The sequence below is a fragment of the Vigna unguiculata genome, chromosome 5 (assembly GCF_004118075.2).
Source record: "Vigna unguiculata cultivar IT97K-499-35 chromosome 5, ASM411807v1, whole genome shotgun sequence".
NCBI lineage: Eukaryota > Viridiplantae > Streptophyta > Magnoliopsida > Fabales > Fabaceae > Vigna > Vigna unguiculata.
In genome coordinates, this window is record NC_040283.1 from 1,120,406 (window position 1) to 1,144,082 (window position 23,677).

The 23,677-nt window shown below is 32.8% G+C and overlaps 1 protein-coding gene across 1 annotated transcript; it reads left to right on the forward strand.

The window, feature by feature from the left end:
- The first annotated feature begins 1,892 nt into the window (after window positions 1-1,892).
- Window positions 1,893-22,708, forward strand: LOC114183994. Its single transcript, XM_028071219.1, has 18 exons — window positions 1,893-2,339; window positions 3,842-3,921; window positions 4,512-4,562; window positions 5,928-6,455; window positions 6,595-6,852; window positions 7,500-7,565; window positions 9,916-10,095; window positions 10,986-11,037; window positions 11,127-11,411; window positions 12,683-12,793; window positions 14,112-14,300; window positions 15,368-15,643; window positions 16,475-17,098; window positions 18,133-18,635; window positions 18,734-18,794; window positions 18,917-18,985; window positions 21,494-22,057; window positions 22,229-22,708. The coding sequence occupies exons 1-17, from the start codon at window positions 2,175-2,177 to the stop codon at window positions 21,578-21,580; spliced, it is 3,585 nt and encodes a 1,194-aa protein (XP_027927020.1). The 5' UTR covers window positions 1,893-2,174; the 3' UTR covers window positions 21,581-22,057; window positions 22,229-22,708.
- Window positions 22,709-23,677: the final 969 nt, after the last annotated feature.

The following is a 23,677-nucleotide window of genomic DNA, read 5'->3' on the forward strand; positions in this document are numbered from 1 at the left end:
GAAAAAAACTTACTACTTCGTTGAGAGGTGAAAATTTCAGTAATTTTGAAAAATTTTATATAGTAAAAACTGTAGATGTTTTGGAACTGACAGTTACACATTAATGTAAGCATGGTTGCCAATGCTAGAGACAAATGTTTCTGTATCAAACAGTTTTATATAGTTTGCATTACATGAAATCAACTTTCCATTTTTTTTAAATGTAATTCAATCTACAAGGTGTGATAAAATATATTTCAATCAAATAAACATCGACAAATGTAATATTTGATAAAAAGTTTCATCACTCCTCTCAAAATAAAAATAGAACATATATATATATATATATATATATATATATATATATAAAATTTACAATATCTTGGTTGGATACATACAAATCATAATAGAAATACAAAAACACTATATACAAGTTACGTGTGAAAGACATTATTATTGCATGTTGCACAATTATGTTATAGCATATGTTGGATGAAATTATAATCTACAAATTCAATTTTTAATGAAACAATTGTTTAGAAAAAGATCGTTATACGATACATCAATTCTTTAATGAGGTCAAGTGACCAAGTCATTTACATTTAAATTGCTATACTCTTCAAAATAAAAGATTGTCTCTAATTATAAATTATAACTTTTGACTTAATATATTATAAATTAATTCTTAACATTCATGAAAAATTATTGTGGATTGGATAATTATCCCATAATATGCAACTTAGTATGTTGGGCCGTTTAAGTCCAATAGGTCAGTGAAGTTCAATGTGTAACTGTAACGTTTATTGTCATGTTTGGTCTACTTTAATAATACATCCAACTTTTTACTTCTTTAGCATTCTTCATTTAAGATATTTATGGACCCAAATAAATTGAAATATTTCAAATTTAATATTTGTCATGCTTCTATCACTGTTTCTGTGAGCAGAAAAATGAATTCTTGAAAAACTCATTAGTTAAATTTAATGAATTTTAATTTTATCTATACATGTCAAATATGGAGTGAATTATAAATGCCATTTATTGGATTTTAAATTAAGTTGAGATATTTCGTACCTGAATTAAACCTACAAAAAGGTTTTTTTTTTTTGCTAACTTTGGTGAAATTGCAAAGGTTAAAGAGTATTAAATATTTTTAATTACTTAAAAGTTAAACATCAGTTATAAAAAATAGTTAACTAATAAATGAAACATGTAACCATCATTTCCTTTTCATAATAATTAGTTAGCCAAACAATAGTTAGATGAAACGAATGAGACATGAGTCTTGATAATTTCAAAAGAGTTTGGAGAATTTAATATAAATTACTAATAAATTTAATGGCATTAATAAAACTAATTAACTTCTAATTAGTCAAGTGAATGTAAGAACAAAGAGAGTACATAGTACTGACAAGGAAGTTTTTGTTGTTAAATTACTAATTTTCTAGTACTAGGCTGAAAAAATGGTTTTAAAGTAATAATTATAAAATGTAATAATTTTTATTTAAATAAAATGATTAAACCATAACACATAACACATAAACACAACTCCAATTTGCTACCTCTTTCTATATTTTCTCAAATTCAACATTTTAAAATTTAATTGATGCTTCTATTTAATAATAGTGACGTGGATATAATAATTAGAAGTTTAAGCATGGACATTTTATTTTAAATATAACAAAATTTGCTTTAATTAAGCATTTCTTAGTTTGTGTATATGAGCTTTAAATAACCAAAACTATGAAAAAGGAGGTGGCACTGTACAGGGGAGAAAAAAAAAAAAACCCTAGAAGGAAGAGAGATTTGAAATTGAAACGGAACTTACCAAAAATAATAGAGAAAAAAATATTTATTTAATAATAATATATATAGAGAGTGTTTAGCGCATGCCAGCTCAGTCACAAGTGTTGTGTTCATAAAACTACGGCGCTACGTACAGCTAATACAACACTCGCGAAAATTAAGAATTTTATTTAATTTTCCCCTTTTTTTCCTTCTCAAATCTCAAAACCGAAACGCACTCACTAACACAACACCACGACGAAGACGACGCACTTCTGCAATCTCTCATTCGTTCATTCTCCGATTCGAGAATCGTTCAATCGAAATCAAATGTGCAATTCTTTGCCAAGGCGCTTCCAGATTCGCCTCCGCTGACGCTGATTTCGAATCCAATCCAGCCGAATCCGATAATGTCTTCCAGCTTCAGTCCCTCGCGTCCGCCGCAGCAGTTAATCGGGGTTTCGCGCCTGAGATCCTCCGGCGTTAAGAAGCTGCCGGAACCCTTGCGGCGAGCAGTCGCCGATTGCCTCTCCTCCACACTCTCTCCATCCAACGAACCTTCTAGAACTCTTCAGGTCTCTCTCTATTCTTCGTCTTCGCTTCGTGATTCGTGTTGCACTGGATGTGGAAAATTGGAAAATGAATTTCGCACGACACCGTTGCTGGAAATTATTTTTTTATTAGAAATTATTATTTTTGAAAAATTGGACGTTAGTTACCATTTTTTTTTCACTTCTGTTATTATGTAAAAATAGGAAGTTATTTATCCTCGCGGTTGGGGAAGAAAGTGGGATCGAGTAGGCTTTTTTTACGTACTTAGCTGAATATGAATCTTGTTACTGAGCTGGAGGAGGGGTAGTTTGGTCAATGTTGTGTGGCTGGTTTTAGGTTAACTTGTGGGAAGGGGTATTACTTCTGTACACACTCTTTCTCACTGGGCATGTTACCTATTTAGCATACAAGGTGTCTATCTAGTTATAGATAGGAGGAAAAATAAAAGTAAAATGAGTTAAACTTCTTTCAGTTAAAATTACACATTAGTTACAGTAAGTTACTGGATAAGCTAAATTAGTGAGCTATTATCCCCTTTGTGTATATGAGCAATCATTTTAATATTTCTTTTGCATTAATTATATAATTAGTATTCAGTAATTGCTTGAAAAGTCTTCCTGGCTTGCTATACCCATCTTGATAGGCACCATAGCAACTTCCTGTGCGAAGTTCTGGAAGTTAGTTAACTGCTAATGTCGTCTTTAATTTTTAATGTGTAGGCTATGAAGGGTGGCGGATATGGTTTTCATAATTAGTGTGATGATTGCGTCTTTATCAACGTGACATTTGAAGTTTTTCCTTAAATTTGTTGCTTGTATGCTAATGATTTCAGATGGCTGAGTAATGCCGTGCATGTGTGCGAGAAGTTTAAAAAGTACTCTGTGTGGAGTTCTTATTTGATGTAATGGTCATTTTTTTATCATCATATACATATGCATATACATATATAGTATGCATGCATACATCTATGTGTGTGTATGATGCTGAACGTTTTTTTCTTAATTTTGTTCGTGTAAGTTAATGATTTTAAACAGCTGAGTAATGCTGTGATCAGGTGCAAGAAGTTTTGAAAGTACTGTCTGAAAATAATGAGTATTCTTGTTTTGCTTTCAACTCATGATGCAGGCTGTGTATCAGCAGGGAAAATTTTAATATTTACTGCAAATGTTGTAATGCTGATGTCACATTCAATATTTTTTTGCATTTATTGTACCATCTGTACTGAAGTTACTAACATATATTTTATGCAACAAATATGATTGTTATCGACAGTAAGTCTAGTATTTTTAGATGTAAGGTGATTACTCAAGCACCAGCTTTCTATTATTGGGGTTCCTCACCATCTGCAACATCGTTTTTGTTTCTTAAAATATTAACAGATTTTAATGCATAACTGTCGCTCTCGTTACTATGACCAAATCCCATTTAACTGCAAATTATTGTACCATTTTATTTGATATACAGTAACCAAATTCTAAACTTTACCAATTTGTTTTTATTTTATAGCTTAAATATATGATTTCAGGACTATCTGAAGGCCCCTGCAGCCACAGACTTGGCTTATAATGCAATTCTGGAACATACTATTGCCGAGAGGGAGCGCAGGTAATTGTTACATTTATTTATCCCATGAGGTAGTTGGTGATGCTTTCCAGACTTGTTAGAAAAACATCTCGATAAATATCCTGCTATGTATGTACTTAAGACAATGTCATGCACGCAGTGAACTAATTTTTTGGATGAAAGGTGTGGAGTACATCCTTATAATTTCTATTTGGTAGTAGCTGAGTATTTTTTTTTCTTGGTTAAGAAGGTAATGCACCTCTGAAGTGGATGGTGAACAATCATACACACACACACACACACACACACACATATATATATATATATATATATATATGTGTAGGATTTACCTTCTCTTGTCTACTTGTTTTATTCTGCTATTGGACCTGATTTTCCTTTCAATTCATTGAAGATCTAGTTCCTTTTGTTATGAATTTGTTAGTGTTTCCCACAGTTGAACTATTGTAATTGACTTTGTACTAGAATTTTGCTAAGACAAGCTGATTATACTGTTGCTTATTGTGTACTACTGTCGGTTAGGTACCTCAAATATTGTTTCTATTTCTTTATTGCCCTTTCCTGTTATACAATTTCAAATTCCAGAAGTTTCTAACTTTGATATTTTCTGTCAGTCCTGCGGTAGTCACAAGGTGTGTGGCACTTCTGAAGCGGTATCTCCTAAGGTATGTTTTCAGTTACTTAAATATGTCAAAACTCAATGGTTTACCAGATTTCTATTTTCTGGACATTATCTATTACTCTAGTCTAGTGTCTTCCATCCTCATTTCATAGACTTGCACTTCATTTTACTATAATTATTTCAATATATGAATTTACTTACACAATGTTATGTCAATCTTTATGTTAAATAAAATGCCAAAAAGAGTAGAGTATTGGTAGGTGTTTTAATCAATGCCAAAAAGTGGGTATATGTCTGTTTTGTATGCTTTATGCTGAACTTGAACTTCTACTCCTAGAGTACTTCGTTGGAAGAAGCGTTTTGTTTTACCAATCTTACATGCAGAACAGTGATGTAAACTCAGTGTCAATAAAGTCCATTTATTAAACAACAAAGATGATCATTAGTTGATAATTGAAGGTACCAACAAAAGTACTAGAGCACAATGTTATCTCATTTCTTCGTTACATTCTACAGCAAGATGTTTCAAATTTGGGGAAAGGGATTTGTTAAATTAGTTTTTTCACATCCTATGTCTTTCAAAATTTACTGTTCTGATGTGCATTAAAGTTTCTAATGTATTTACATTAAAGAACTCATAATAATCAATTAATAGAATAATATGGTAGATCCTCATATGTAAAAATTAATATGCTCTAGTTATCTGTTTCTTAAGACATGGCAATGCCTATATCATTATTTTGTTAAATTAGTGTTTACTGGATTTTGATTATTTCAAACTCAAAAACTAGCTTTTCAGTCTGATTCTTGAAGAATTTGATTATCAGCTTTTCTCATACTCATGAAAGAAGAATAAGTTAATCCAAAGGTCAAATGGTCTCTCACTTCGCAAAACGAGTGACACTTAAATTCTATTGAAAATTATGCAGTTAGATTCCTTTTCCATTTTTGTGGGATAAAAGCACAAAATTGCATTTAGGCAAATAGCTTCTTTGTCTAATTGAATAGAACAAAGTACAGAAATGAGGACAAAGTGTCATCTCAAAAGAAATCAAATGTGCAGAGTCTAGGAAGAAAGAAATAGCATGCACATTTTTTGTTGGAAGGGGATAGGTTGGCTTTCTGGTCCTGGAATTCATTGTTCCTTGTATTAATTATTGTCTTAGTAACAAAACTTCTTTGTTCTCAGGCCAGGGGAAGAGGTTAGTGAAACTTCTTTAGGTTTATGCTAATTTTCTTTGTCGTTTAAAGGATCTTATATTCATTATCTGAATGCTGTTTACGTAGATTTATAGAATATCTGAAACATGTAATTTGTATCTTTCCTTATTTGACTGCTTCTTGGACAATATACAATCCTGTTATAGTTGCTATTTGCACATTAAGTACTCACAACTTATTACTACAGATACAAACCAAGTGAGGAGACATTACTTCAGATAGATCGTTTTTGTTCAACCATAATTGCTGAATGTGATATTAACCCTGCTCAGCCGTGGTCACGAGTTTTGAATCGTCAATCTGGTGTATCAATAACATCTATAAATACATCTCCTTTACCTGTATCTACCTTTGCTTCTGAGGCACTTGTAAAGTCACTAAGTTATGTTCGTTCATTAGTGTCTCAACACATTCCTAAACGGCTTTTTCAACCGGCGTCATTTGCTGGACCACCTTCATCCGGACAGTCACTGCCGTCATTGTCATCATTGCTAAGTAAATCCTTCAATTCCCAGTTAACTCCTGCAAGTATTCCAGAAACACAAAGTTCCACAAGTGTTCAAGAACAACTAGAGAAGGATTCAAGTTCTCTATCCATTTCAAGGTTGTCGAAAATTGAGAAAGCTGATGAAATGGATGAACTAGGGTTCATCGCAGGTGATCTTCTGAAATGGCGCTGGCTTGAGGAACCAATGTCATCTATAGGCACTGAAAAGTAATAATCTGTGCTTTATACTGGTTTAGGTGTCTTGTTAATGGCCACTGTAGCTTACATCTCCACTTTACCTTTTAATTTTCAATTATCTTCTAGCGTTTCAGAAATTAACTTTGTTAATTAACATCTGTTAATGCAGTGATCGTGCTGCGAATTCTCAAGACATGACATCACATAGCTTCTTAGAAATAGGTGCCGCAGCTCTACTTGTAGGAGACATTGAATCTAAGATGAAGGAGCAGCCATGGAAATTTTTTGGAACTGATGATATGCCTTACCTGGATCAGCTATTGCAGTCTTCCCCTGTAACACCAATTACTGATTCTGATTCTGCTCGCCCCCATTTGAGAGCGATTACAGCATCTAAGCGCATAAAACCTGGTTCTCGTCAGATATGGCATGTTCTTATATGAACTTGCTCTGTTATTTTTCTTTTTCTATTTTTTTTTGAGTTCATGACATGCCAAATCTTTCATAATTTGTTGTTTTAGCCAAATATTATATTACAAAATCTGAACTATTACCTTCATAATATTTTATTTGATGTGAAGTTGAAGTACTTACAATTTAAAAGCAATGGTTTCTAGAATTTTAGATTATCCTTCAAAAGACAAATGGATTGTCATGTCATGTTGATTAATTAATTGGTTTGTGCGAGGTATGTTGAATTAGTTTTGTCAGTTAAGGTTTTGTCATTGTACTTTTTCTGTACTCACTCTGTTTCTTGTATTCTTGTTCTTTCCCTCTTCGTTGTATATTTTTTTTAATATACACCTTATCTGCACTCATACATAAGATCTTTATGCAATTTGGGTGGTCTCTTTGGTTCATTATCACTCATTTCAGCAAGGACTGTGAACTTATGCGAATTATCATGCTAGTTGTATGGGCAACATTATGTGATAAGTATTTGAATTGGTCCTATACAGTTTGATATTCTTTTTATCCACAAGATGTGTAAAAGATATATTTTTTCTTTTTCACTACTTGGTATGCAGCAATGTTTTTCATGATTTGGTTTGCTAAACGCTTCCATTTCTACAGGGAGGATTTTCCTGTGACTACTTTCCGTCCCAGAACTCGACAGCTTTTCCAGTATCGTCATTACAGGTTTAGATCATTTGACTCTAGAGAATCTTCAGACGAATTGGACAACAAATGTTTGAACCTGATTTTACCATATCTGAATATGCATGCCATAAAATAAATTATAACTTGGTCTTTCGTTGCAAGGGAAATTGCTATCATTGCTTTCCAATTTATATTCAAAAAATGTAATTATTTAATATTTGTCACTTCTTTCAATGTCACTTCTTTCAAAGTAATTGTTACTTCATCCTAAAGCTTCTTAAGCTGAAGTCGAATATTTACATTAGTATGTATGATTTTACTTGTTTATTGAGCTCTGGTAGTTTTGGTGCCATTATTGATGATTTAATATCTTATTGTCTATAAATTTGCACACTCTGATGACAGAATTGAAGGGAAAACTGTCAGGAATAGTTAGAGCTGTTAAGTAAATAGGGGGGGGGGGGGGGAGGACATATTGTAAGCCAGGAATTTATTTGGTAAAGGCCCCCCCAAAAGGCCTGATTGTCTTTTTTAGAGGGCTATTTCTGAATCACATATAGTGTAGTGTAGCTATTCCTTCTGCAACAGTTGCTGCACTTAACTGTTCTACTTCAGCAGTGACTTTAGTTCCCAGGGCAGCTCTGCCACTATAGCACTCTATTTATAACCCTTTATAGAGTAACTTTTCTGGAGATGGATGCAGAAATAAGACATAGAACGGGAGGATAGGAGAACACCGCAAATGAGGAACTTGTTTAGGAGGAGGCTCAACCCCCCAAGCATCTTGAGGAAAACTGATATGGTAGTGGGTTAGAGTGTGGTGGTCCAGAGATTCTCTCTTGGGCAAGAAAAATGGGATTAACCCATTTGATGGTTATGATCCTTTTGGGTAGGTTACTAAAGTGGAATGCTTTTTAAAGTGCAGCAAATTAAGCCACTAGTTTAGAATTGTGGGAGATGATCAGCAGGGATTCTCATGCAAGTGGAATCTCTATGTTGAGAAGAGAGAAACTGAGAAGGCCTCTGGCGAATTCCATTTATTTATACCACAATGAAGCTATTCAATTTATATGGGGAGAACATAATTACATAATATTCAGAAACCCTATTTTGGGCTAATAATATAAATGTAGAATCAATCTAATTGCCTAATGTCAATAATAACTTTATCTATAAGATTCTAACATATCTACATTCAAACACTCTCCTTTAAGTTGGAGCATATTGGTCATATACACCAACCTTGTTACATATGTTGTTAATCCAATGACCCCTTAGTGATTCAGTGAATATATTTGCTAGTTGATCACGGGAATTGACAAAGCTAGGAGATATTTCATACAGCATAACTTTCTCTTTGACATGGTGAGAATCAACTTTAATATACTTCATACTTTCAAATCATATCTTTTACATTCCCCTCACGTTGGACATATATATGATATAAGTCAAGCTTGTTACAAACATCATCAGCATAAGACCCCTTGATAGAGCAAAAGTGCTCAGCAGACAATATGACTATTGGAGAGCGAGAAGAATGCTTGTAGGGCATGACCAACTGCTGGAAGCAATAATTGCTTCGAAAACACCATGACTATTGGAGAGCAATAATGGTGAAATGAGATTTTGATTGTTGGAGGCCATAATGCTTAAAGGATGCAATGACTACCGGGAAGGAAGAATTCCCAAATGGAGTGATTGATGTTAAAGATAAAAAATGCTCATAGAGCGTGGCGACTACTAGAGAGCAAAAGTGCTTATAGTGCGTTCAAAAAATGTCTCAGGGCTCTATGGTTGGCAAGAAAAAAATGAGTTGGTGGTGAATAGTGAAACACGAAATAAAAGGAACAGAAATTGGCAAACATATAGAATTTCTAAAAGGGTACCTTTGGTCCATTTGGAAAGCACAAATTAAGGTTGCCTTCTCGTTAGGCTCCCGATACCATGTTAAGAAGCAGGAAATCAAGAAGGTGTGTGATGAATTCTGTGTATTTAGACAATAGAGGAACTATTCTATCTAATTTGATTGATCCTAATATCAACTGTTACTATATCTATAGGATTCTAAAATATCTATCACAGTTACATTTAGAGGACAAGGTTGTTGTCCGGAAAAACTGTACAGTAAAAACTATTAGGGACTTTCAGAGCATTTAGTAAGAGGAGATCAGTTAGATAATTTGTGGATGGGGGGATAAGGGGTTTCTTTGCCTTATCTCAATTGTTCAATAAAATTGTTTTTTCTTTAAATTGCTCATTTTTATTCCTTGCTTCCTAAGATTTTGCATATATATTCAGTTAATAATTACAGTATTTTTTTATCATAGTATTGTTAATAGTTTATTTATGTGTTTCTATATCTCACAAAATGTTCTCTTTTGTCGACCAGTGAGCAACAACCTCTGCGATTGAACACTACTGAGGTACATGATGTTATAGCCGCAGTTTGTGCAGAGGTTTCTGTCCCAAATGCCAATGTTGTCAGAGCCTCAACTACACTAAATAATAACAGCGGCAAACCATCAACGGATGTGGCTGTGAGCGTCCTTATTAAACTAGTTATTGACATGTATGTTTCAATTAACTGTTGTCTTTTTTATGTTTTATTCCTTTCTGGTTACCATCAGTCCTAAATAATTTTTCTTACTTTTACTGTATATTCCTGATTTCTTTTATTAAAATATTAATTTTTTGTGAGTTTCATTTTCTCACAGAATGTAAACTAGTACGAGTTGAATTAATTTTTGAAGTAGAGAAGATAAGGGTTTGATATTGCAAAATTGAAGAAAAATGTTATGAAATATTTATTTTATTGAAGGTGGTCCCCATTACGCTAGTAAAAATATATCCCAAATATCATCCAGAAATTCTTGCAATTTGGCACTAATTTAATGAATGCCGTGCTTAGAATCTGTTTTAGCTACGGGCGCAAGCATATAAAGAAGAAAATAGACACAGTAAATTGTAGGTCGGCCATGAAACAGATAGAAATGTCTGATGTACAAAGATTACTCTATTCAATGCCCATGCGCATAACATTGGATATTCTCCACAAATCTCATTGAAAATTTGTTGCCATTCACAGTTGAAGGAACCATTGTTTTTTTGAAATTTTTACAGAAAGGAGGGATGGTTTTATAGAGGTGTACGAATATATAACTTGTTGACTGGTATTTTTTGCAGTTGTCCATTTTATTTTAGTTTGGGTTATTAGATTAACAATTGCCAATTTACACTGATGTGAAAGCATTTTCGAGATATGGCTATGTAGGTAGTATTTCAAAACTTATAATGCTTTTCATGTTGGGTAAAATTATAGTGTTGAGTGCCAAATTGTTTAGCGACATATTAATTTTCCAGCAACTGATTGATTGAACTAATATTTTATTTCATATTTCTATCATTTTACACTTCTGCAAGCCAATTATGTGTAATGATCATAGAGATATTATTTTCCAGGTATGTTTTAAATTCTCAGACTGCTGCTCCGCTCATTCTTTCTATGCTTGAGGTGATTCATAAATAAAAGACTTTTTCTCTGTTATGCTATGCTATCTGTAATATTTTCGGGTACTAATGTATTTGAAATGCAATTTTCAGGAGATGCTTAGTTCTCCTAATACAGCGTGCAGGGTTCGTGCTTTTGATTTAATTCTAAACCTTGGGGTTCATGCACATCTCCTAGAACCGATAGTTGCTAATGATGCTTCTACTATAGAAGAGGAATATTCTCAAGAATCCTATTATGACAGTGACACTAAAGTTATGGTGCCAGGAAGCGCAAAAGCAAGTTCTCAGAATAAGTCAGATGGGGGCTCTGCAATTGATAAATTTGAGTCTTGGATTTTAAATATTCTGTATGAGATACTACTTCTTCTTGTTCAGGTATCATTGGGCAGAAAATGAGATTGTTGAACATAACCATTACTTGTTTCTAAATATTTTTTCTTGGCTGGGATCATCTGTCGACTGGTGTCAATATTTTATCTTTGACACTTGTCACAATATACTAATTTCTGTGTAAATGACATGGTGTTGATGTGTTTCTATTGGAAACTACAGTTAGGATGCGACATTTTTTTAGTGGATTGAAAATATAAGAAAACAAGGCAAGTTTACATCGTTTTCTTGCCATTATTGAGATTGGGAATTTGTTTTTCTTTAGTTTATGTTTTAAGAGTTAGATAGCTATTCTAGATGGATTTGTTGTGATATTAATATGTGCTAGGAATTGCATAGAGCACCAGTTGGACTTTCAGGTGCTGTGTTATAGAATATTTTGTATGCTAAGAAATACAACTTTTTTTTATCAGATTTCTCAAATGTTTCTTGATGATTTTTCCATCTGAACAATTAAGTTCTACTTCTGAATTCAATGATGACATTATAATACTTTCGAAGGTAGACTTTTAGAGTATGATAGATACATTCATAACCACGTACAGATAGATGCACATCAAGAAAACTGTTTTTGTTTAATATCGCATAGAATTATATGTCAAAGCTTATATGATCTTGTATTCTAGTGTCTTATAATATAAATTAGGATTTGGATGCTTACATTCCTAATACTTTTAAGATGTAGACAGAAGACATTGTACACTGTCGTGTACATGTCCCTTTAGACTACTAAATTGTCAGGATAACTGCATTAACTAAAAATACGAACATTTAAATTCTTTGAACATACATGTGCCATTGGTTAGTTCTTCCATCTTGTACACATTCTAACTAAATAATATCACCTGAAGATGTTCTAGTCAGTATATTCTTTTAAATTTGTTGAGTAGAACTTGGGGGCTAACACTTTTGAATGTGGAATAAATTAAAGGGTAATTGTTGTAGTCACTGGTGGTACCTAATCCTTGATATACTTGTAAGCTAGTGGAGTACTGTTGAAATAATCTCTGTCTTTAATAACTAGAAAAATATGTTTTTGAGGTAGTGTTCACGTATCGGAGTGGGTTTGCATTTGTTTCAGACTGGTTGGTTCAGCTTAGGTGGATAAAGAAAACGTTTTTATCATCTATTTCATATGAATGTTCTTAAGATAATTATGTTATCTGTCTATCTGCTTTTTCCATTTTTCAAGCATAATGGTTTAATCATGCTGTTGTCATAAATTATCATTTATGCTGATGAATTGCTTTATACAGTCTGAAGAAAAGGATGAATCTGTTTGGGCATCTGCTCTCAGCTGTTTGCTGTATTTTGTTTGTGATAGAGGAAAGATCTGGAGAAACCGTTTAGTAGGGCTTGATATAAGGGTGAGAAATAATTCCCTACTCTCCTATTTGATTCTATTTGTATTTCATGGAAATTTCATTTTTATTTCATAGCACATTCTGCTGGCTAAATATTTTTCTTCTTTTTTGGGAGGTTGGACAGGGTGTCAGGGGAGAGGATTCCTACTAATTATTGAACTTTGGAATTTAATGTAGATCTATAGAAGTTAAGTCTTCTATTTAAGGGAGTGAAGGAATGGTGATGGGGGATGTTTTATTAAGCAAAAAAACAAGTAAAAGTTTAATAATTAATATTTTTCAGACTAAACTAGATAAAATTAAAAATAGTGTCACAGAAGGAAGTTGAGCATGTTTCAAACATCTTTTAAACCAAAAGGTCATGTCGCTGCATCTAGAACTGAAAACTGACGTTTTCTGTGGTTGTATTGCAAGGAGAGCATTTCACTAATGCTATTCTTATAAATGTCAACTTTCTTCTCTAAGCCTCTTCTTTGTCACCTGTCCCTTTTACTTTCATATTCTCATTCTACCTTATTTCTTTCATTCCCTTTATTCCTTGTTATGAGCCATAGCCATCTATTGGGAACAAGTGATTGGTGCTAATTTTCTCATAGTTGCTATCCTAGAATATGCGTCTTCATTGTCTCACTTTGATTTTCACCATTGTTAGGATATAATCAACGGTGATAGATTTCTAGGAAATCAACCATTACATAATCTCGGAAATTAGGATGATTGATTCCTAATTATTAGGTGTCACAATTGATTCTATTCAATAGCATAAATACATATTGTGTGGTCTGCATTAAACACACAATACATTCAGAACATATACAATTCTATATATAACCAATTTTTGGTGTCCCGGTATTAGTCACTCTATCATCTCCTTGGTTGAACAGCTGTTGTATATGTTTATTTTTAACCCCCAGGAATGATTCTGTAAGGTTGAACGCTTGAAAAACTTTCAGTGTTTAGGTTTAGGTGAACGTACCTAACATGCAACTTAATGCTATTGGATTATGTTTTAGAATTTCTATGAGGAGCTAAAACAAACAAACTATAAGGTTGTAGTACTTTGGTTTCTGTAATCTAGATGTTCTTTAGTTATTCAGTACTTTTTTGTCTTCCATTAAGACAGTTTGTTTCCCATTTGGGCACTTAAGTCTGTGTGCAAGCTATATGGTTTTAAGCTTGTCAGCCATAAAATAATTCTTAATACAGGGATTTGTAAACCCTAGGTGTTGTATCTTGAGTTATTAATGCATAGCTATTTGCTTACTGCTTTATGTCATTATGATATAACTGTCTAATTTAGTTACTTCCAATCTACTGATAGGTTCTGAAGGCACTTGTAAGAATCAGTAGGGAGAACTCTTGGGCAGAATTAGTTCACTGTAAGCTTATTTCTATGTTGACCAATATGTTTTATGAAGTTCCTGAAGTTGCTGCATCTGTACCCGGCAAACCAAAGTTTCTTGTGGATCAACTTGATCTCATCGGTGGAGTTCAATTTATTTTTATTGAGGTGTGTTTATATCTTTTTTCCAATTGAGTTTATTATCACTGATACTTTTCCCCCTTTTCACCAAAAGTACTGTTCTGTATCATTATTGTATCCTTGCTGCACAAATAAGGCCCAACATGTTATCTCGTCAGTTGACCACTTAATTAATTCATTTTTCAATCTGTTGAGAAACAAGTATATTATGGGTGATCTATGATTGGAATAACAAAACTAGTATTGGAAATGGTGTAGTTGCCTGCTCCAGATCATGTAATTGGTTTTAGGAGTATGAAAGAGTATCGGAGAGTTATAAGTAAAATGATTGTGAAAAAACTAGAGATAAAGATTGTGACACATTGGGCCATTGGATCTCCAAATTTAACCCTAACGGAGTGAGGTTGGTTGACATGATGGGTTAATGGCACAGAAAGATGTGATTGTGAAAAAGCAGATGCAAGGTAATCTCCACTATAAAATTTATTGCTTAAGAAGTCTGATTTTTGGTACAACTTATAAATGATAATGGACCAAGACATAATTTGCAGGACAAGACCTCTAAGCAAAAAGGAAATTATTTTCTGTGAAAATTGGTCTGTCATGCACAAAAACTTAATGGTAAATGATTTTTCTAGGATCTGGAGCTGATATTTACACATCCTCTGGTGGTTGTGGACTTCAGCCAATGATTGCAATGGGCTAGATTCATTTAGTCATTGTCGTGTTGCTTGAGTTGGGGACTTTTAAGCTTTCATCAATTTGTCATTTTGGTTGTGATTGGTTGATCCTACACAGCCTGTCTGGATACACACTTAGAAGTGAGCATCTCAACTAGAAAACAAAAACTATATTTCTTGCGGAGAAGCTCTCAAAAGCACTTATAGCTTCTATCTAAAGAGGGCCCTTATGGAATAATACTTTTGTTATTGTGATTGATTGATGGGTCCAGTACAGATCTTCCATTTTATTTGGTCGTAAGATTTCTATTTTTTAGTTTTATGCAGTGGAATAAAATGTTCATCAAGGTCTTACTTACAATGTAAGTTTCAAAGTATATGATTTCTCCTTGCTTTTTGGTGTGTTGGGTGCAGTATTCCCTAGCAAGCTCAAGAGAAGAGAGGAAAAATTTGTATTCAGTGCTTTTTGATTACATTCTGCATCAAATAAATGAAACATGCTTTGCTTCTGGAGTCAATGAATATAGTGATGATGAGATCCAACCTCTTGCTGCTCTACTTGCTCAAACAAATGCACCTGAGGCATTTTATATTTCTGTTAAACTTGGGGTAGAAGGCATTGGAGAGATTCTGAGAAGATCGATTTCTTCAGCACTGTCCAGATATCCCAATAGTGAACGACTAAATATGGTACTTCTATATTCTTTTTTTCTTATCTGTTGTTTTAATAGTTTAAGGGTTATTCCTTTTCATGATTTTAGTGAGTGTCTCTATTCTGCATCCGTTGGTGGACATAATAAATCTTAATGTTTTTTTAAATGTAAAAACCTGCAAGATTGTTTTTTTTTTGTTAACACGGAGGAAAAAGGTTTCAACTTGGATTAGTTTGTAAAGGCAGGTAAAAACATTTAACAATTTGGACTACGAAGAAAGCATGTGAAACAATTTGTCTAGTGCTTCTCAGGGATTTGTAATACCTTCATCAAACAAAAAAAGCTTTTCTACCAGAAACACATGATTACGAAGTGTAAAAAGTAAATTTCTAGTAAATATAATTTTATCTACCCTTTTGTCTTGGACATTAAATTTATTTATACTTTATATGACATCTTCAATATTGTGGGAGTTGCTTTATAGTCATAAACTAAATTCTTGTTCAGTTGATGGTTTATATCAATTAAAACTTATAATTTGAGGGAGGATTTCTTTGGTAGCCAAAATTAAGGGTTAAGTATGTTTTTAGTCTTCGAACTTTGAGCAAAATTAAAATTTGTCCCTGTTTGAAACTTTGATACATTTTGGTTTCAAACTTTAAAAAAAAAATGAAGTTATTCACTGGTTTAGTTCAGTTATAGTTTGGTTTTATATTCATTATACCCTTTATTAAAGATTATGAAGTTATTGTCACTTTTAGTTTTAATATGTTTTTTCAAATATTTGGCTTAATATGTTTATCAAAGATTATGTTTAATTTCTAGATATTCGTTTTGTATATTGTTGATTTCTTTTAAATATTTGCAGCTACTGGAAGTTGTAGCGGAAAAATTTGATGCTGTAATAAGTACATTCACTCATTTGGACAAAGAGTTCTCTCATATGAATCAGATAACCAAATCTCTCAAGTTTCTGGAGAACATGGAAGGTGTGGTTCTGAGAAATGGCATTGGTTTACAGGCAAAGCACTCGTGGTCCACTTTACATTCTCTTCTTCATTCTGAAAGAATTTCTTATCGTCAAAATGGGTATATCTGGTTAGGTGATCTGCTTATTTCCGAAATTAATGGAGAAAGAGATGGAAATATATGGTCAAGCATAACATACTTCCAGCAGAAAATTGCTCAAGCTGGAACTCAAGATTCGTTCAATACCTCAGATGTTCCTTTGCCCATTTTACTTTTGTGTGGCCTTCTAAAGTCTAAATACAACTATATTAGATGGGGATTTTTGTATGTCCTTGAAAGGCTTCTCATGAGATGCAAATTTTTGTTAGATGAGCATGAAATGCAACAATCAAGCAGCAGAGATCAGGGTTATGGGAAGAGGGATTGGCATCTCGAGAAAGCCAATGCAGTGATTGACATAATGAGTGGAGCTTTGTCTTTGGTATTTCAGAAAAATGAGACAGATCGCATTAATATTCTGAAAGTAATTTTCACTGAACTCGACATACTTTTTTATAATATGCTCATGATGTAACATTATCTGTCTGTAAAAGTGTTGCAATCCACACTACAACATAACAGAAGCCTGATCCCCCTAGGTGAAGTCAGCTGCATGGCCACTTGATACCATTAGTATATTGGTCAGAGATTCTAACTCTTTGGAGATATTAACTATGAGATCGCTTTTAATAACTTAATCCGATTGCCTCGTTGGTCTCTCTTTTTTCACGAGACTAAATACTGTTACTCTCCTTAGTAATGCTTATTCCAATAGTCTGCATATGTCTAAACCACCTTAACTGTTTTTTTATCTTTTCCTCAATTAATGCCACCCCAATATCTCTTCATATACTATAGTTTTGTATTGCATCCTTTAGTGATCCATCCTTCGTTCTCATTTATGCTACCCCAACTTTTGTCTTATTGCTGCCTTAAAGCTTAGCATCCGGTACCATAGAATATACAAATGTCTAGCAGTATGGGTAAACATTTTAGTGAGATTTGTAGATAATTTGACAATTCGCAAATAACCCCTGATGTCTTTTTTCCATCTTAACCATCCCACTTGTATCTTGTGTATGGCATTCACATTACTTGCAATCAGCACTAATTTTGAAAAATGTAGCTACCAAGTCTGCATGTTCTAATCCTATTTGAGTTTGTTTTAGGATCTGTTAAGGAACTTTTAGTCATGCTTTGTTTATCAGTAAACTGTTTATGGAGCATATTTTTTGTTATATGATCTAGAATGGTGTTATTTTCTGAGTGGTGAAGAATTTTGTAGTAAATTAAATTTCTACAATCACAGACTATGTTCTAGCCGAAAAAAATTGTTGATATTGTTGCAGATTTATATTGAAGAATAGTAATTTTTATAAAAATATTGTTTATGTTATTCCTTTAAACAAATGTTTGGAGAATTTGTATTTGGTTTTATGTTGCTGCTTCTATTTAGGTATTGCTTGATCTATCATTTTTCATCCTATGTGCTGAACACTTTTCTCTGTTTATAAACAGATGTGTGACATATTATTCTCCCAATTGTGCCTTAGAGTTCCTCCAGCTGCAGCTCTGCCCTATGGAGATGATGTACACCATGGTAGAAATTTAAATCACAATAATGTAAGTAAAAGGTTTGATAGAGATAATCATTTTGCCAGGCAAGATACTTTCCACTGGGATGAACACAAGGAGGAAGCTAATAGGAGATCCGGCTATCATAATAACTACCACCTGGATCATGAGACTGCATCAATGGCAGCACTTTCCCAAGGACGAGCCATTGTCCCAATGCAATTAATTGCACGTGTTCCTGCTGCCATACTATATTGGCCACTTATTCAATTGGCTGGAGCAGCAACGGATGATATTGCATTGGGTGTTGCTGTTGGAAGTAAAGGAAGAGGAAACCTGCCTGGTGCTACATCTGATATTCGAGCCACACTTCTGCTACTACTTATTGGTAAATGCACAGCAGATCCTGTTGCTTTCCAGGAGGTTGGTCAGGAACAATTCTTTAGGTGATTCCTAACTTTGCTCTTTGTGAATTTGTTGGCTTTCTTACTTTATCATCTTTATACATTGGCATATAAAACATGAAATTTCTTGCATCTTGCAGGGTACTTTTGGATGACACTGATTCAAGAGTGGCATATTATTCTTCTGCTTTTCTTCTGAAGGCATGGATTTTAATTGATTTTTGGTGTTGGAAATGTGTTAGATCCATGTCTATATATATATGTATGTGTTTGTGTGTGTGTGTAACTATATCATCTTTTGTAATAATTTCTCGTTGCTACAGCGAATGATGACCGAGAAGCCAGAGAAATATCAATTCATGCTTCAGAATCTTGTTGTGAAGGCTCAACAGGTACCTCCATTTTTCATAATGAGTTGGTCCAAGTCCATACTAGTAGTAAAGCTGAGATTTAATATTAATCTTACATTTGATGAGCTTCATATCCAAATTCTGTTTATGTAATTCTCATGATTATGTTAATGAAACAAAAAAAAATGGTGACATTCAGGCTTTCGAAGTTCCAGTTACAGTGGAAATTTAGGCTAAAAGACAAGATTTTGAAACCATGCTTGCAAAAGTCATTATATCAGAATATTAGGGTTATTCATTTATTCTTAGTCCTGCTATGCTAGTGGTCATATAGGAATGGGTTTGTACTAGTACTTGGCTTAGACGTATTAGTATAAACTAGTTATTAAAATTATAATTTATATCTTTTGAAATTATTAAAATTATTATTATAATGGATTAAAAAAAATAGTGGTAATAATATAAATCTTAATGTTACCTCAAGTAGATTGGTTATTTAATATTAATATCATCCACATTATCTAATGGACACATTATTACCTCAATATATATTAAGTGTGTACATTAATATAAATAATTACTAATATACATTGAGGGTATTAATATCTCAAGTAAAATGTTATCTCAAAAAAATTGATATCATCCACATTGGTTATTTAATATTTAATTTATTAATTTCTATATTAATAAGCTTACATGTACATGTCGATATAATATAAAAAACTCACTTTGTTCATCTAAAAGAAAATTTTCAACTATTTAATTAAGTGGGAAGTTAATCAATTAATAAAGATTGACTTAAAAATTGCATTAGACATTAATTTTGCTTAGAGAAGATAGTTACATGGAACTATTTATATTTTTTCATGTAATTATATATTAAGTAATTGGCTAAAAGTTCAATTGAACCTATTAAAACAATTAGAAAGATACATACATATATATATATATATATATATATATATATATATATATATATATACTTTTGAATGTAATTGATGTAAACTTTTCATTCTTTTTGTGTCGTGCTTTATCCATGTTTTTTTTATATTAATAAGTTTAGATGTAAGCATTACTGTTTTAAGATAAGAAAGTTAAAGAATAATGATTGTCCTACCATTTTTGAGATAATTCTTTTAGAGTGAATTCAACTTTTTTTAGGTAAAATAACATTATATAAATTTGTGAGGTCATAAGATATTAAAGATTTGAAAATTACATTATATTAAAATTATTACAAATAAATATAAAGTTTTAAAAATTATAATACATTATATTTTATTTTGACATGTTAATATGATAATTGGCTAACTTTGGTTATCATGAGTGAAGTTTTTGTTATCATTTATTTATTTTATTGTGTATCTTAAAATATAAAGCGGAAAAAAAACGAGAATGAAAAATTGGAATGAAAAAAGACTTATTCATTTAATCATTCACTATTTTATATGCTTGTTGCTTTTGTTTAATTTACATTTTTAACAATATTAAAACAATCAAGAAAATAATATATTACTTAAAAATAATATTAGATATTATACATAAAAGAAAAATCAGAAAGGTAGAAACAAATTATTCAAATAGATACGAACCTGTGTTAAGGGAAAAATAATTCTTTAGGCAACTAACTCATTTCTTTCCTTCCTGCTGGTCTACTTAAATGTCATATTAGAGGACTCTAGATCTGTTGATTAGTTCCTTCTTCTTTTTTTCCCTTTTGTTGGTTTATTTCCGTACTGCGCCCAACAGTATGTGCCATGAACAAATGGTAAAAAGGCCACTCTTGTAGGTACGAAAGATACTGCTAGGGTAAACAGAAAAAACCGTACACTTGCCTGCTTTTAGTATATTAAGATAAGATAGGAGTATTAGGTTTTGGTGTTTATTATCCTTCATTGCCTTCCCCCATTTTTCATTCGATCCTTTAATTTCAAGGAGGAATATAATGATTTCCTGCCAAAAAGTGCACGCTCAATTTGTCATTGACTATGAAGGTCGTCAAATTAAACTCGTGGGAGTTTACCATCCTAGATATATCTACGGACAAATAAAACAGAGCTTAGATTCAACGAGGGAGAAAAGGAAGCACAACCAATTTTTTTGGAAACATAGTTGAACCCATCATCTGCTAAAGTAAGGTGATGAAATTTTAGAGGTGACATGGAAGAAAATAAACCAGTCCCAACAATGTGAGAAGAAGAATTACTAGTTATGTACTTGCTAATAGATTTCCTAATATTATTTTTAAAATTAAGTGAATTCTTATGAGTTTACGATGATCAAGACAGTTGAGAATTTATGCAAAAGGATGCGGCAGTAGATTAATAGTGCTTGATAAGTTTCCCATATGTGAGTTATGCCCTCTTTAGAGATGGTGCAACAAGCATTTGTTGAGTTACAAGAAAAAACACTCCAAGGGAGTTCATTTCCTTAAAATTTCTGGATGTTCGATTTGTTTTTTATTTTTTTTGTGGTTTTCTTTATAATATAATATTTTTGGTGAATTTAATTGTGTTGCTTAAATTATCACACGTTGTCTTTGCAATGTAGAGTAACAATGAAAAGCTGTTAGAGAATCCATATCTTCAAATGTGTGGCATACTTCAACTGGCAAATGATCTTGGGATTGACCTGTGATCTTCAAGGCATGACTTTCTGGGAGGCTATATTATATGGGGTAGGACATCTGCATTGGTTTGAGGAATTGTCGCTATTCATTCTGAGGAAAAACTTCCGTCATTGGATTTACTCAGATTGAATACATATACATATCCAGGGCATACTTAAGTTCGGATGTTTCATTCTTGCAACATAAATGGATTGATTGTCAGTATTGCAGAGTACAATTGTATCCAGAGAAAAAAGAGCCAGTGGAATTGAATGAACTCTTAATATTAATTAATTACTTTGAGAAGTAATTAAGAGAACTAGGAAACATACTGCATGGCATCAATTCCTGTATCTCTTCAGTGATATCACTAGTTTGGAGAGCAATGTTGTATACTTGTATCTGCCATTATTTCAACTACTGGGGGAAGACAGAGTTCTATTAAGGGATAAATTTGAATGTCCCTGATTTTGACTCAACTGTTGAAATTCTTGGCCTGCCACCAGGTTCGCACCCTCTCTTATTTTCTTCTTGCTTTGTTGGGATATTGACGCCTTCTTTGTGTCTTTAGTCGAGACATTAGTACCCTGGTCTGAGTAGATGTCAATAGAGCAGCTAAACTCTGATATTCAAAATCTTGTGACGTGTTTTGACATGATCATTTTGTGTGCATGCAGTTGCTGGCGGGCGTACATTACTTTCCAACCAAAATGTGTGCAGAACTACATAAGATTGTCTCTTGTACAGGCCATAGATTCCCACCGAGCCTTCTTCAGTTTTTTTTTTCATTCATGAAGGCTGCCTCTATGCTTGCTTTTTTTACTTGGCATACAGGACCTTTCATGGGAAAAAGGGAAGAACTCAATTTTGTGCGTTGTCAATATAATCACAGGTCCAACAAAATCCTTTGATAGGGGCATCATGGGATGTCTACTTTTAGAGGCATCCAAGTTGCTCTCGTTTCCTGTAAATATGTTATTATTTCCCCCCCTTTTGATCTAACATTTATTGCGAAAACTGTAACATGAATTGAGAAATTATATGTACTAATGTAGATGATTTATACAGAATACTGGGCTTTGTGATGGAAATGATTGTGTAGGACAGTTTGTGATCTAACAACCCCTCATAATCCTTCATGGTTTCATTTTTTTTAATATATTTGCAATTAACGCAAAGTTTTGGCCACTATGTAAACTTATGTTCATTCTTGTTCTTATTATAAGACAGATGATTTTTATAAGATTATGTATTCCTTGCTCATTAATCTTGGTATGTGAGTTTTTGGTTCACAATTGCTTCTCAGTCAACGGTTCAGTGATAATATCCGTGACCAATACCTTGGAATAGTTATCTGTTTATACTATTATTAATTATTATTAATGGACTTTTACTTGAAAGAACCTTGGGATAGATTTATGTCATTTTTAATCTTGATTTAGTTGTTGTTTAGTTATGATGATTGATTTTAGATGTTTATAATCTTTTGATTGGTTACATAAATATTGTACCGAAGTATCTTTGGCTTTACATAGTACTTCTCAGTCTAACTTCTCAAGAAGACAAGTACTTCCTGGCCTTGCATGATATTTTTCAGCCTTGTCTCATAAAAGCAAGATTAACGTATTCTTAGTTTATTAATTCATTTAACATTCAGCATGGTTTAAGAATAGTGTAGTACACTACTCTCTAGGCCCAATTGTATTACCATGTGTCTTGAAAGAAAATTTCATTTCTTTAACTAGATATCATAAGAAAAATTTAGTATACAATAATTTTGACTTATTTTAACATGGATTGGTGCGAGTGGTACACGATTCACAGGTTGGTTGAATAAAGGCCATATGAAATCGAGAAATCCTTCCAAAGCTAAGAGTATGCAATTAGGTAATTCAAATCTTGATGCTCTACAAGACATGCTGGTAGTTAAGCCTACTTCTCATCTTTGTGGCTTTGTTTCAATCAGGTCAAAATATTGCGCTGCATACAACGGATCCAAAGAAAGATGATATACTATTTTGTTTGAATTCTAATTTCGTCACTCCAAACTGCCCCGTAGCAAACTGTGTGTAGTGTTTCGAAAAATATGTCCAAACGTCAAACTAATCTAGACAGCAGAGGTAAGA